This window comes from Vombatus ursinus, unplaced genomic scaffold (genome assembly GCF_900497805.2).
Source record: "Vombatus ursinus unplaced genomic scaffold, bare-nosed wombat genome assembly UNPS02014812.1, whole genome shotgun sequence".
Lineage (NCBI taxonomy): Eukaryota > Metazoa > Chordata > Mammalia > Diprotodontia > Vombatidae > Vombatus > Vombatus ursinus.
In genome coordinates this window covers 57686787-57700342 of record NW_020954590.1, presented here as the reverse complement: position 1 = coordinate 57700342, position 13556 = coordinate 57686787, and the positions used below count along the sequence as shown (strand labels likewise).

General features: G+C 36.1%; 1 protein-coding gene across 1 annotated transcript in view; it reads left to right on the top strand.

The window, feature by feature from the left end:
• The window catches only part of LOC114054298 (cadherin-2), a 251301-nt gene that overhangs the window by 207855 nt on the left and 29890 nt on the right, over positions 1-13556 (top strand). The window contains exons 12-14 of the mRNA XM_027877504.1: positions 2399-2632; positions 3170-3403; positions 5210-5349. Coding sequence (XP_027733305.1) covers positions 2399-2632; positions 3170-3403; positions 5210-5349 — 608 coding nt within the window. The remainder of the gene's footprint in view (positions 1-2398; positions 2633-3169; positions 3404-5209; positions 5350-13556) is intronic.

Sequence of the window (13556 nt, the reverse complement as noted above, 5' to 3'; positions counted from 1 at the left end):
ACACAAGGGGGGTATATACCCACATGTGTATACATAAATACACACATGTGTATTTAAAGTACATGCACACAGTACTTTCCATGGATTTGTAGAACTATGCATGTATGTTATAAAGGTTGGAGTTTTGATTTTTAAAATCATGAAACCGCTTAGGATATACCCTCCCCTCCCCCCCCAAAAAAATCCACCAGCAACCACAGTATCCATGCATTAGAATTATAAACTCCGTATGCTGGAAGTCATGTTTCACTGAGAAAAGGATGCCTCAAGACCTCACTCAGTTTCTAATGTTTGTTTATGTGTATGTGTGTGTGATTCTATTATATATTTGTGTATGTGTGTACACATGTGTATATGTACATACACACATACACATATGTACATATACATATATACGTACAAGTAGAATATCTCAAAAGTCTTAGTGCAATTTTAAGCTTCTGAAGCATAAAAGTGCACTTAGACTTTTGGGATATTATATATGTATGTATGTATGTTGTATGTATAAGTTTTGAATTTACATTATTATTATTGATAATTATATTTATTGAGTATCTATCTCCCTGTGTGTATAAGATTTAAAACATCCTAAAAGTTTGTGTGTGCTCCAAAAAAAAAATTTCTGGATGGATTATTCATCCACCAAGCTCTCAGTTCTAACCAACACTCTGTGTGGTATAGGTAAGATAGAATGGCTTAAAATTCTTCAACCTAGAAATAAAAAGCTGATGGTCCCATAGTGAGTACCATCATCAGACTTCTGGAGCTCAGTTCTGGATGCCATGGTTTAAGAAGGACAATGAAGTGGAGAATGCCAGAGCAGGGTGGTGAGGATAGGATGCCAAATGCCTCGAGTTCATGATGTATGAGGATTGGTTGGGCTGAAGGAAGTGGAGATGCTTAAGTGTGGGGAAGAAGAGACTCTGAAGGTAACATAATAGTTGTGTCTTTCACATATTTGAAGGGCTGGTATGTGAAAGAGGGATTAGGTTTGGTGTTTTTGAGTGGGTGTCCTTTTTGTTTGTTTGTTTGTGTGTTTTGTTTTTATCTCATTGGTCCCAGAGATCAGAGCCAGGAGCCATAGTGAAAGTCACAGAGGCACATTTCTGCTTGATGCCAGTAAAATCTTGCTAGCAGTTGGAGCGGGCCCCCGAGTAGAAGGTGGTGATTTCCCTCTCCTTGGAGTCCTTAGAGCCAAGGCTGGATAGACTCGTTAGGTGTGTGAGAGGGAGGATACCTTTCACGTATGATCTGGATTAGGTGGTGGCTAAAGTAGCTTCCAGCTTGTCACATTGATTCTGTGATAAATGCATTTGTCAGCTGACTTCACTGTTTTCTTTCACACTTTATCAACCCATCTTTGCTTCAGTTGGACAGGTTGCTAAAACATGCTGTCCACCTGAGAGGTCATTTATTTCCTTTTCTATTCATGCTAGTTATTGTCATACGCAGTGGCTGTCTTCTGGCATTTGGTTCAGATCCTTTGTTTCTCAGGGCAATTTATCCTCTCCATGAAAGTGTTCTCAAATCAACCCCCGCCAACAATAATCATCTGATTCATTTAAACTATATATGGAACTTCACCTCTTTAACTTCCTTAGCTGCTTACCAACTCTATAGACATGGGTCAGTCATACATCCTGCCTGAAGGCAGGACCCTGGACCAGATAAGTTTTTTGAGGTACTTCCCTATATTAAGATATCTGATTCTTTAATCTGTTCTAAACTAGTTCATACTTTGATTCAGTCATCCTTAAACCCCATTGACATTCCTCTAAACCATAATGATACTAAGCTGAAAAAACAACCAGCAACAAAAGCACACTCTACCCTCAAAAAAAAAAAATAAAGTATAATACATGGTAGAGTGTTATAGGAGCAAAGGAGAACTGTAGGAAAATTTAATGAGGGAGGAAATGACTTCAGCTGAGGGGGCACAGGCGAGATTGGGGAAAGTTTTACATTTTGTTTTTAAAAATGAACTCTTATTGGTTTTATGCAGCTGTGTCTTGCCTTGGCAGGAGTCAATTGTTTACCTCCTTTTCTGTTCCTCACTACATCTTCACGTAATTCTAGAAACATGCTAGATACTGCATAGAATGGAGTAGGATGCAGTGATTGCATGAGGCCACAGTGCATTGTTGGTAGTAACGGCCACATTATATTCCAGAACAGCAGGGAGAGCTCAGTCCTGAATGAGACGAGCAAGAGACCAAGTGCCCTATAGCATCCAGCCCAGGTACCTGGGCATGGGAGTTTTCGAAAGGCTGCATAGTTATAAGGACAAGAAACTAAAGGTTTTAAGTGCTTCATAGTAGTTGCAAGATTTATCCACAGTTTGGTTTTTATCATTATTATTATCATCATTAAATTGTTTTATCTTTATTTCCTCTCCAAGGAATTCCTCCCATGAGTGGAACTGGCACATTGCAAATTTATTTACTTGACATTAATGACAATGCTCCCCAAGTGTTACCTCAGGAGGCAGAGACCTGTGAAACTCCAGACCCCAATTCAATTAACATCACAGCACTTGATTATGACATTGATCCAAATGCTGGACCATTCGCTTTTGATCTTCCTTTGTCTCCACCAAGCATCAAGAGGAATTGGACCATCACTCGGCTTAATGGTAAAAGCTAGTTAATTGCTTGGATGTATATGTATGTGGATAAGAGGTTCTTAGAACAGAAAGATCTTTATTTTGTCCTTAAATCTTCTGTGATTAAAAATATCTTAACCAACATGTCAGGTTTAAAATAAGTCAAGACTGCTCTCAGGGACTGTGGTATCTCAAAGACTATAGCCATGGAACATAATCTCTACTAGGTGTTACCAAGATGAAAATGCTTCCAGTAAAGTTCTGGGGAGAACTAGTCTAACTCAATAAGGAAAAGATGAAAGTTAGAAGTCTGGGCACTAGGGAATGAGTTTGTGCCAGTGATGGCCCATATGATGTAAGATAATGTTTCAAAATACCTTCAAAGAAAGTACTACTGGTATATTTTTAGGAAACCAAAAATGGAAAGAAAAATAATCCTACTACCTTCAGGGCCGTAATCAATCTTTGTATAAATTTAGCTTTGCTTAACATAGATCATGGAATCTTTTTTTTTTTTTTGTACATATAGTACATTAAATTCATAACATTTTTTTCTTTTTAAAATAGGTGATTTTGCTCAACTCAATTTAAAAATAAAATTTCTTGAGGCTGGTATCTATGAAGTTCCAATAATAATCACTGATTCAGGAAATCCTCCCAAATCTAACACTTCTGTTCTTCGAGTGAAAGTTTGCCAGTGTGACTCGAATGGAGATTGTACTGATGTTGATCGAATCGTGGGTGCTGGACTTGGAACAGGTGCTATTATTGCGATTCTACTTTGTATCATCATCTTACTCAGTAAGTATATAACTCTTAAAGTGCATAGCTCTACATCAAAAATAAGGATTTTTAATTACAAAAACAACTATGATTTTAAAAGTTATCTGGCAAAAGATTGTTTCATTCAAAAATACCTGTTCCAGTTCCCTGAACATTTTCTCTGCCATCACATCTGAGAGAGTGAGGTCTAAATTTGAAAAAGAATGTTAAAATTTTCAGAACTGTCTAAAATTTTTGTACCAAAGTGCTCGCTGCTGAAATTTTTATGTGACACACACACACACACACACACACACACACACACACACACACTCTCTCTCTCTCTCTCTCTCTCTCTCTCTCTCTCTCTCTCGTGTTGAACATCCCTAACTTTTTAGCACTTATATTATGGGTTGAATATTACAGCATTTATTTTATAATTTAAGAAAATGGGTATGTTACTTCCATTTGCTTTCCTTCACATAAAAATCAATAAACAACCTGAACCAATTATAAAAAGACCAAAGTGTGTTTCTAAAGTGCTTGATAAAAGAATTTTTTTCCCATATATACATTTTGTGTATATGTCTATATATGTGCATATATACACACACTTATGTATACACACACACACACACACCCCTATTAAAATTGATAATAGAAAATATAACATGGTTCAACTAAGTGCCTGTCTTTATAATGAAATTAGGTTAAAAGAGTGCCTTTTTACAGTCACTTTGCAGTCATCGGTTCAGTGGAATGCAGGAAATTAGTCATTGGAAGGTACTTTTGGCGCCACTTCTAAGTATGGAGGTTTAAAAAAATAAATTGCCTAGGCTCTGTGTTTTATTGTAGAGTTGTAGTGGGACTTGGTTTATTGTGTGAACATGTTATGCACCAATCACTTTTTGAAAATGTCAGCTATTTCCTTTATGTGTTCTCCATTTACAAGTGGTCTGGTAATTTTACATTTCGTCCCTTTTTCCCAAGCAGTTGCTATATGGGGGGTGGCAGGGAGAGGCTTGTATGTCCTACACTCTTGGCTATAATTTGAAACCTCTGTGCTGTACTCATAATCCATTCACATTAGATTTACCAACAGAACAATGCCAAATGAAATCATGTATCTGGCTTTAAAAGAAAGATATTTATTTTTATGACCAATAGTAAAAATGTGCTAAAATAGTGGTCATTAAATTTTTTTCTTCAGGATGTAAAATGATCTCCTTAGGTTTTTTAGAAAGGCTTGTTCCTAGATGTAGAGTCAGGGAGAGATTTCGTTTTCAACTGAAATGTGAACGCATAGGCTTTAGCTTAAAATAAAAGCTTAGACACAGGATGGATTGTGACACAAGGTGTGAGATCAATTTAGGGGAGAATTTTAATCAGTGATTTTTAGTGAGCTAAAATGAAAAGTACACTGGAACTGATTTTATGTAACATCAACCCCAGGTCCTTGACCTGGCATGAAATAATACGAAGTATGAATTGTGATAGTCCTAAAGGTATTCCAGCATGTGAACTAATTATTTTCAAGTCAACTAATTGAAATTTGTAAATTAGATTTGAAAAGGAAAGGCAATATGGTACAGAGGAAAGATCTAAGTTCTTCTGGCTTCTCTAGACATGTGGCTGTGGGCAATTCACTTAATTTCATTGAATTGTTGTTTCCTCAGCTATAAAATGAGGACTGCTTGACCTGCTTGACTCATAGTTGGCTGTGAGCATTAAATTAATTAAGGAATATGGGTATTACTAAAAAAAATTTGTCTTAAAAACCTGATAAAAGTTTTTTAGATCTAGAAATGATAGTCCTATTATATTTTTCCTCCATTTTCCTACTAGTTCTGGTATTAATGTTTGTTGTATGGATGAAACGTCGCGATAAGGAACGCCAAGCCAAACAGCTTTTGATAGACCCAGAAGATGATGTAAGAGACAATATTTTGAAGTATGATGAGGAAGGTGGTGGAGAAGAAGACCAGGTGAGAAGCATACTATACTTTAAAATATAATGACATCATATAGTTTTCATCATGCATCATTAGAGATGTGGGAAATGATTACAAAATTCAAGAGCATCCTAAAATTTCCTTTATATCAGTCTGTGAATTGACTTCATCCATCTTAAACGCATGATTTGTCTTTATTTTGGCATGATTGTATGTTTCATTTAAATTATTGCCATGTCAGAGAAGGACATCAGTGTTCTTATCCATACATAGGCATCAACAATTTCTAAATGCACAGGAAATCATGATATATTAGGCTAAGTCCAATTTGAATAATTATGTTCTAACTATATTTCAATCCAATTTAATTCAATAAATATTTACTAAGAATCTACTATGTGTAAGACCCTGCTAAACACTAGGGATATAAAGACAATCACAAAGCTTTGTTTATGTCCCCAGGTTTAACACACTGCCAGGCACATAGTAGAAACTTAATAACTGCTTATTGACTTGACTTGACAAAGAAGTCCCTGCCCTAATAGAATGCTTTGTTTCTTCTGGACCATACAAAGTCAGCCAGTAAACATTTATTAAGTGCCTACTATGTGCCAGCCACTGTGGTAAGTGCTGGGGAATACAAAAAAAGGTAAAAGAAGGTACCTGCTCTTGAGGAGCTCACTGTCTTACAGCGAAGACAACACGCAAGCAATGTACAAATAAGCTGTGTACAAGATAAATAGGAAATATATAGTGAGTAAAAAGTGCATTCAGAGTAATACAAATTAATTTTGGGAAAGAGAATGACCATAGAGACCCCTCACCTCTTTCCTGGGCTGTTGTAATAGCCTTCTAATTGGTCTTCCTGCCTCAAGTCTCTCCTGTCCTTTCTCCATGTAGTTGTACTATCGGAACATCAGTTTCTCAGGATAAATTGGAGGAGGAACAAAACTAAAGGCAGGACAACCAATCAATAGGCTATTTTAATAGGCCATTTGAGAGATGATAAGGGCCTGAACCAAGGGAAAGGCTTTATGAGTATTTAGAAAGCAAGTGACAGATAGAAGAGATATTGTAGAGGATTGACAATATTTGGCAACTGATTGGTTATGGAGGTTGTGAGAGAGGGAAATCTTAAGAATAATTCTAGAGAAGTTTCAGACTGGGATCTTAAGAAGTGTGGTGAGTATGGCCATCAGTAAATGCGAGAAAGGTTGGATAATGGGTGATGGGTTTGAGGGAAAATACAATGAATTTTATTTTAGATATGTTGAATTTGAGATAACTTATTAATCATCCAAGAGGAGATTTCCAGTAGGCTGTTGGTAATAAAGGATTACAGAAGGATACCAAAGAATTGGAGAAAATCAGATGTCCTAATTCTAACAAAAAAAAAAAAGGGAGAATACAAACTACACATTCTAGATGATAAAGGTTGACTTTGGTTTCTAGGGAAAATTCTACAACAGATCATTGAGGAGATGGTTGGTGAATATATAGAAAAGAAAATGGTGATTAAAAGTGATCCAGCCTGACTTCGTCAAGAATAGTGCATTTCAGACTAATTCCATTTTCCTTTTTGACAAGATTACGAAGTTAATAGATGAAGGGAGTGCTGTAGATTAATTTTCTCTGGCTTTTATCAAAGCTATTACTAACACATCTCTTGCTATTCTTGGGGAGAATGTGAAGAGATATGGACGAGACAGTAATCCAATTAAATCTGGAATGTTGGACTGGCAGGACTCAGAGAGTAATAGTTAGTGGTTTAAAGTCAGCATGTCAAGAGGCATCCTGTTTTTTAGCCCAGGTAGTGTAAACATTTTTATCAGTTATTTGGATAAAGATGTGGATGGTATGCTTATCAAATTTGGGGATGACATAAAGCTGGTACAGGTAGCTAACCTACTAGGTGCCAAGTCAGGATCCAAAAGTATCTTGACAGGTTAGAGAATTGGGTTGAATCACATGAAATTCAATGGGGATAGATGTAAAGTCTTACACTAAGGTATAAAAAAAAAAAAAACAGCTCCTCAAATATAATATGTGTTAGGCACAAGTTAGATAGCAGTTGGTCTAAAAAAAAGATCTGGTAGTTTTAAGTGGACTGCAAATTCGGTATGAGTCAGCACTGTGATGAGAACCAAAAAAGTTAATGAGATCTTGGGCTGGATTAAGAGAATCATCAGATTTGCTGAAAGTTTGGGATTTTCTTTTCTTTTGTTTGTTTTTTTTTCTTTATTGTAAGAAATGACTCTCTGGAAGTGAAGGGGAAATATAGTATAAATTGAATATGACAAAAATAAAAGATAGTAATAACATTTTTAAAATTATCAGAGTACGACTGTGAGAGATCTGTCTGTTAAAACACATTTTTATCTTGAGTGTCTTTGTATATGGGAGAATAGGTTGTATGTATGTATAAAATATATTAGATTTTCATAAACAGGAAGACTTTCCTTCCCTGTTTGAATCGTCAGATAGGATATGAGAAGCACTATGGCATCTTATAGTCAAGAAGATATGGCTTCAGGTCCTGGCTCTGACGCATACTGGCTGTGAGGCCATAAGCACCATGCTTAACTTCTAGTGACCCCAGCAACTCTCGTAATGTATGTTAAAGAAAAATTACTGATCTGAATTTCCAGAGGTGTCTCCACACTAGCAGTACTTAATAGCAGTAGAATCATAGGTCTGGATTGCAATCTCTCATAAAAAACAGATAGTTTTAATCTGATGGGATCTAGCTAATATATGTTATCTTTATTTTGTGTACTTACGAAAGATACATTATGTATTAATATCCTTTTGTTAAGAAAAGTAACTTATTTTCAGATTTTTAGACATTTGTCTACCCTTTTATTTTCCCAGGGTATGTACATTTGGTTGTAATCTATCTTTATTCTTCCCCATTTGTTGATTAATATCCTCATTTCGTGAATCATGTACATATAGCATTAGTAGAAGAAACTTAGGGTTATAAAGATAGGATTTTATTTCAGAGAGAAGCTTGGAATCTTTTTTGTTGGTGCAGAAAAATACTTTCTTTTGCCTTTATTTCTTTCTGCTCCTGCCCTCCTAAAATTCTTTATGGTATAATTAATTTTTCTGTGACGTCTTTTCTAGTGCATGTCTTCACTCAGCACTCACTTCCATTCAGTTCTCTTCTCTAATCTAGGCGTTATTTGATTTTTTTTTTAATTTTAAGATCTTTTTGTCTATACTATATTCTGAAATAACACTGTAACTTGTCTATACAACATTCGAAAGTTATTCTGTAACTTTTATTTTTAGTACTCACATAGGATTTTAGCAGATTCCCCATAATGAGAGTTTCATAATCACAGGAGTTTTTTGGGGCAGTATTGTTTACATCAGAGCAACTTTATATTGCAAATAAAGTACAAATTGGGTTGGAAATAGGCAAAGGATGATAACTCTGGAGCTGGAAAGGACCTTAGACGCCAGCTGGACCAGTCCCTCTCATTTTCCAAATGGGGAAGCCATGGCCTATAAAGCTGAAAATGACTTGCCTAAGGTCATACAAGTTGATGTAGGATTTGATCCTAGGTCTTCTGACTTTACTTTCCCCTATATTTTGAAGCATAGCAAATAGACTGAAAAAGTTCAAAATAGAAGTAAGATAATGCTCCAAAGGGTAATAGATTTGGTATTTGCAGATGAAGAAAAAACAAGTTTTTTGTTCTTATTTTTTTTTTTATCACCCAAACCCAAACTTCCTTTGTAATCCTAAATAGTCTTGTGGAAGTCATTGATATCATTTAAAAAATTCAGCCGAATAAAAGGTATCACCAGGACAAGAGACTCTCAAAAGTGAGTGAACTTATTCTGTTATCCTTTGATTTCTTTTTTTTTGTTTGTTTTGTTTTGTTTTGTTTTTAGTTCAGCATTACAAGCCAATGAAGTGGTTTCATCTTAGCCAGAATTTAAACCACCAGCTTATTTTGTAACTCAGGGTCATTTCATAGTTACAGTTTTCAAACCTCACTCATTGAGCTATTGCCACATATTTAAAATGAGGCATCACCAATGCCAAGATACACACATAGTCATTTTTGTGCTTGCCAGCAAACAATTTTAAGCGTCAGTGAGGGAAAAAAGTTTCTGCCTGATAAAATGAAAAATTTGACTCTTTTACGCAGTATAGGATATATTCTGTGTTAACCACTGAAGTAGAGAAGAGGTACCTTTCTTCTTGTTCAGGTTTCCATTTCTTAGTAAGGTATCTTTTTTATCAGTTTCAATATGTGTGGTTTCATTCATTTTAAATTATACTTGGTAGTTTTTATTCCATTCTGTCAGTTTTTCTTCATTTATGGATTTGGTTTTTCCTTTCTCATGCTTGAATGAAACAGGGCATATATCAGGAAATATTAGTTTCTAACTGAATTTAAACTCACTTTCTTTTCTTTTCCCTAAATGGACTTTATGTATTTCTGTCTCTTAGAATTGTTAGGAGAAAGAGATTTGAGTACAATATGTTTTAATACATTACAAAGTAAAGGAGTTAATCAGATGTTGAATGGGGTCTAACTTGCCATTTTCTGTCTCTATTACTTTTAATAAGTTTTTTAAAAAAAAAAGGTCAAGTTATAGAAAACATTTTTTTTCTCTTTGGTGCCAATGTGACACTTGGGTTCGGTGAGCACTTTAATTCTCAGGTGGGTTCATTAATCTCTGCTGTCTAACTGGGTATGATTTAATACGTTACTTTTGAAGAGAACTTTCTTAGTTTTCCTGATACAATCATATCCATTTTCAATGTTGATGTCATAGAATAGTAGTAGCAATGCCTATGTTATTTTGTAACCATACTAAAGTAGATTTTTAATGTATATGGGTGGTCAGTTTCAGGGCACATGAGCACCTACTTATATAGAATTCTTCTCAGGAACTTTCAGTAAATGTCTTTATCTCTAAAGCCTCCAGTGCCTCCAGATCATTGAAATTTTCCCCAGCTGGACTTTTTAAAACATCCAAGGCATACCCAGTACCTCCTAAAGTAGAAAAAACGTGTCTTTGTTTCTCTTGATCCACTGAAACTTTAAATGACAGTGGCCTCTTATGGCAAGATCTTCTTAGTGACTGGACCTTAGTCTAGTGCTTTCTAAACCTTTGAACTCTCACTTTGCAGGACCAAAGACACCATCTATAAAGGTCTCTTTGAGTTTGGGGTGAGCCTTAAGAGCTGTTATTTGTGGAGACATTAGGTTTGCCTACAGAGACTAAAACTGTTGTTTTTCCAATAACTTCTTAGATTTTAAGAGAATGAAGGCAAGTTCCGACACAACCTTAGCTGGCTCTAGGCCTGCAACTGCAGGTTCTGATGCTTGTCTATCAGACTCAACAGAAGCAACCAATCTAGTAGGCCCAAGCTATGATAGATACTATTGCTTTGAAAGTAGGCTTTGTTTCTGCGGAGTATCCATAGGATAATCATTTGGATAGAAACTTGAATCTCAGTTTGTATCTTAGAAGTTTCCAGAGCAATGCAATTTTTCCAGGGTGTAATGTCCCTTCGCAGGCCATATCTTATTTAAGGTAATGTCAATTTCTCCATAGTTAAAGCTTACCAAATTTTCCTCAATCTAAGTAACTTCCTTCTGAGACAAGCCTCAGTTTATCCTCTGTATATCTTGTTTGTACATACTTGTCACTCAAGGAGCTTCCATTTTAAAGTGGAAGACTATACACAAATAATATTCTGTGTACAAGGCCATCCAGAAAAAACATCCTATCATGGGGCAAGGAGCAGAGGAGAACTCAGAGTTACCTCTTGCAGGAGTTGTGACTCAAGCTGTCTTGAAGGAGGTCAGAAGGCTGAAATGAGGAGGGAGAGTATTCTAGATCTGAGAGACTACAACTGAAAAAACACAGAGTTGGAGTTAGGGAGTGTCATGTGTGAGGAATAACAAGGAAGTCAGTGTAGCTGGATTGGAGACTATGTAAAGGGGGCAAATGTAAATAGACTGGAAAAATAGGAAAGGATTAGGATGTGAAGGACTTGTGTGTGTTTCTACTTTACAGGCATACACCATATCATATTTCCCACACCAGCGTCTTTTTGCAATCTCAAAACATCATTAACACATTACAAATAAACCATATCCCACCACAGCAATTCGAAACCCTGTTGTGTCGTTCTGCTGACCTCCTAAGTCCCATGTTTCTATGGAATGAATTTTCCCTTAAGGCATTGTTTCATATAATATCATGCTTTCATGGACCCAATTAACTATCTTAGGTTTATTCAATAGGCAGTAGGGAACTAATAAAGATTTGAAGACTGGGGAGAGCCATTACTAAATCAATGAGTAAGAAAAATTAGTTTGGCAGTCTTATAAAAAAGGGAGTTAGGGGTGAGGGAAAGTATTGCCCTATTAGAAAGTTATCCTGATGGTCTAGATAGTTGGTAAGGAAAGTGATATGCTAGGATCAGTAATGGTTCCATAGGTTTGAATAATCACCTGTCCTATGAAAGAAGGTTTATACTTGTTCTGGATGTCCCAAGAAGGCAGAACTAGGGTTGGATATGTAGTCATTTGGATATAGGCTAGTTAGAGCCATGTAAATTAACGTACTTGCCAAAGGTAGGGAAAAAAGAGACAAGGACCAAGGACAGAATCTTGGGGAACACCCATCTTAAAGGGATAGGAAAGAGATCTCATAGAAAAAGAGAAGCAGAGGAATAGAAGGAAAATTGTGTTCATAAAGCCAAAGGAGAAAAGAATATACAAATAGGAAGTGATGATCAGCAATATCGTAAGGTCACATTAGATGACTGAAACATGTGCCACTGGGCTTGGTGATTAAGAAGGTCACTGCTAACCTTTGAGAGATATTTCAGTTGAATATTAGTGTAATTAAAGATAGGATGCAAGGAGCTGATAATGAGGGCAAGCACAAGTATTGGCTATAGACAACTTTTTTAAAATTGATAGCAAAGGTGGGGGAAGGATGGGATAGTAGTTTGATGGAACTGAAAAGTCAAAGAAAGTTTTTTTTCCCCCTTTTCAAGCATTGGGAAATATTTATATTTGTAGGAACATGGAAGGAGTTGGTGGAAAGGAAGAGTTTGAAGATGCATGAGGGGGTGACAGGGTGATGGTTGACCCAGGGTCCCTGAGGAGGTGGGATAAAATGAGATCAAAGGTCTAAACAGAGGGATGAGCGTTGGTGGCAAGAGAGGAGGAATAGACACTTTTTCTTTTCTGACTAGAAAGAAAGAGGACAGCATACTTGATAATACTAAAAAGTTAAGAGTAGCAGACTCAGTGCATAGATCAATGGCCTTAGAATGAGGAACGCATGAATTGGAATCCTGCCTCAGTTACTTAACAGTTATGTGATCGATCCTGGGCAAATCACTTCACCTTTCTGGGCCTCAGTTTCCTCATTGATAAAATGAAGAGGTTGTATATGATCTCTGAGGTCCCTTCTAACTCTAAATTCATGATCATGTGACCCCTGAGTTTCCTTTTAGTTCTAAATCTTCAGTCCTGTAAGTTTTGAGAAATAAAGGAGGCAGAGGTGATAAAGCTTGTGGTGGTTCTATTTTTTTCTCATCAAAATAGGAAGCTAAGTCATCAGCTTTAAATGTGGGGAGCTAAGGATTTAGTTAAGAATATGAGACAAGGCAATAAATAAGGTTCAGAATATTTAGTATAAGGAATGGGAGTATAGGGTAGTCAAACGAGTAGAAGGATTATCGAGCACTAGGCAAGGCACATTTAAGATTATACAGCATACATTTATAGTGGATGAAATCAGCTTGATTTTATGACAGTGTCTTGTGATGCTTAGCTGCCTGGGAACGAGAGCACCAAGTAGTGGAATGATACAGATTGGTAGGTCAGGAAGAACAGAAGATAAAGAGGTAAGGAACCCTGGAGTAGTGAATAACAAACATAAAATTAGCAGACTGGGATGTCAAGACTAGAAATGGAAACAGGTACAGCTGCTGCAAGATGGACTAGAAGAATAGAGGTGAATCATTTTATAATACCTATTAAATATCTTAGTTACTAAAATAGCAATATTGATAGTAATGAAAAAAGTTTCAGTAAATAATAAATTGGAAAACACTTTGATCTCTGTTTCACAAAATATGACTTTTACCTTGATCATTTTGTTACTTATTACAAAATAAAATTTGACATCATTTGTTTTTATCAAATCTTACTTGTTAAATCCAAGCTGACTAAATTGGGTTTAAGAGT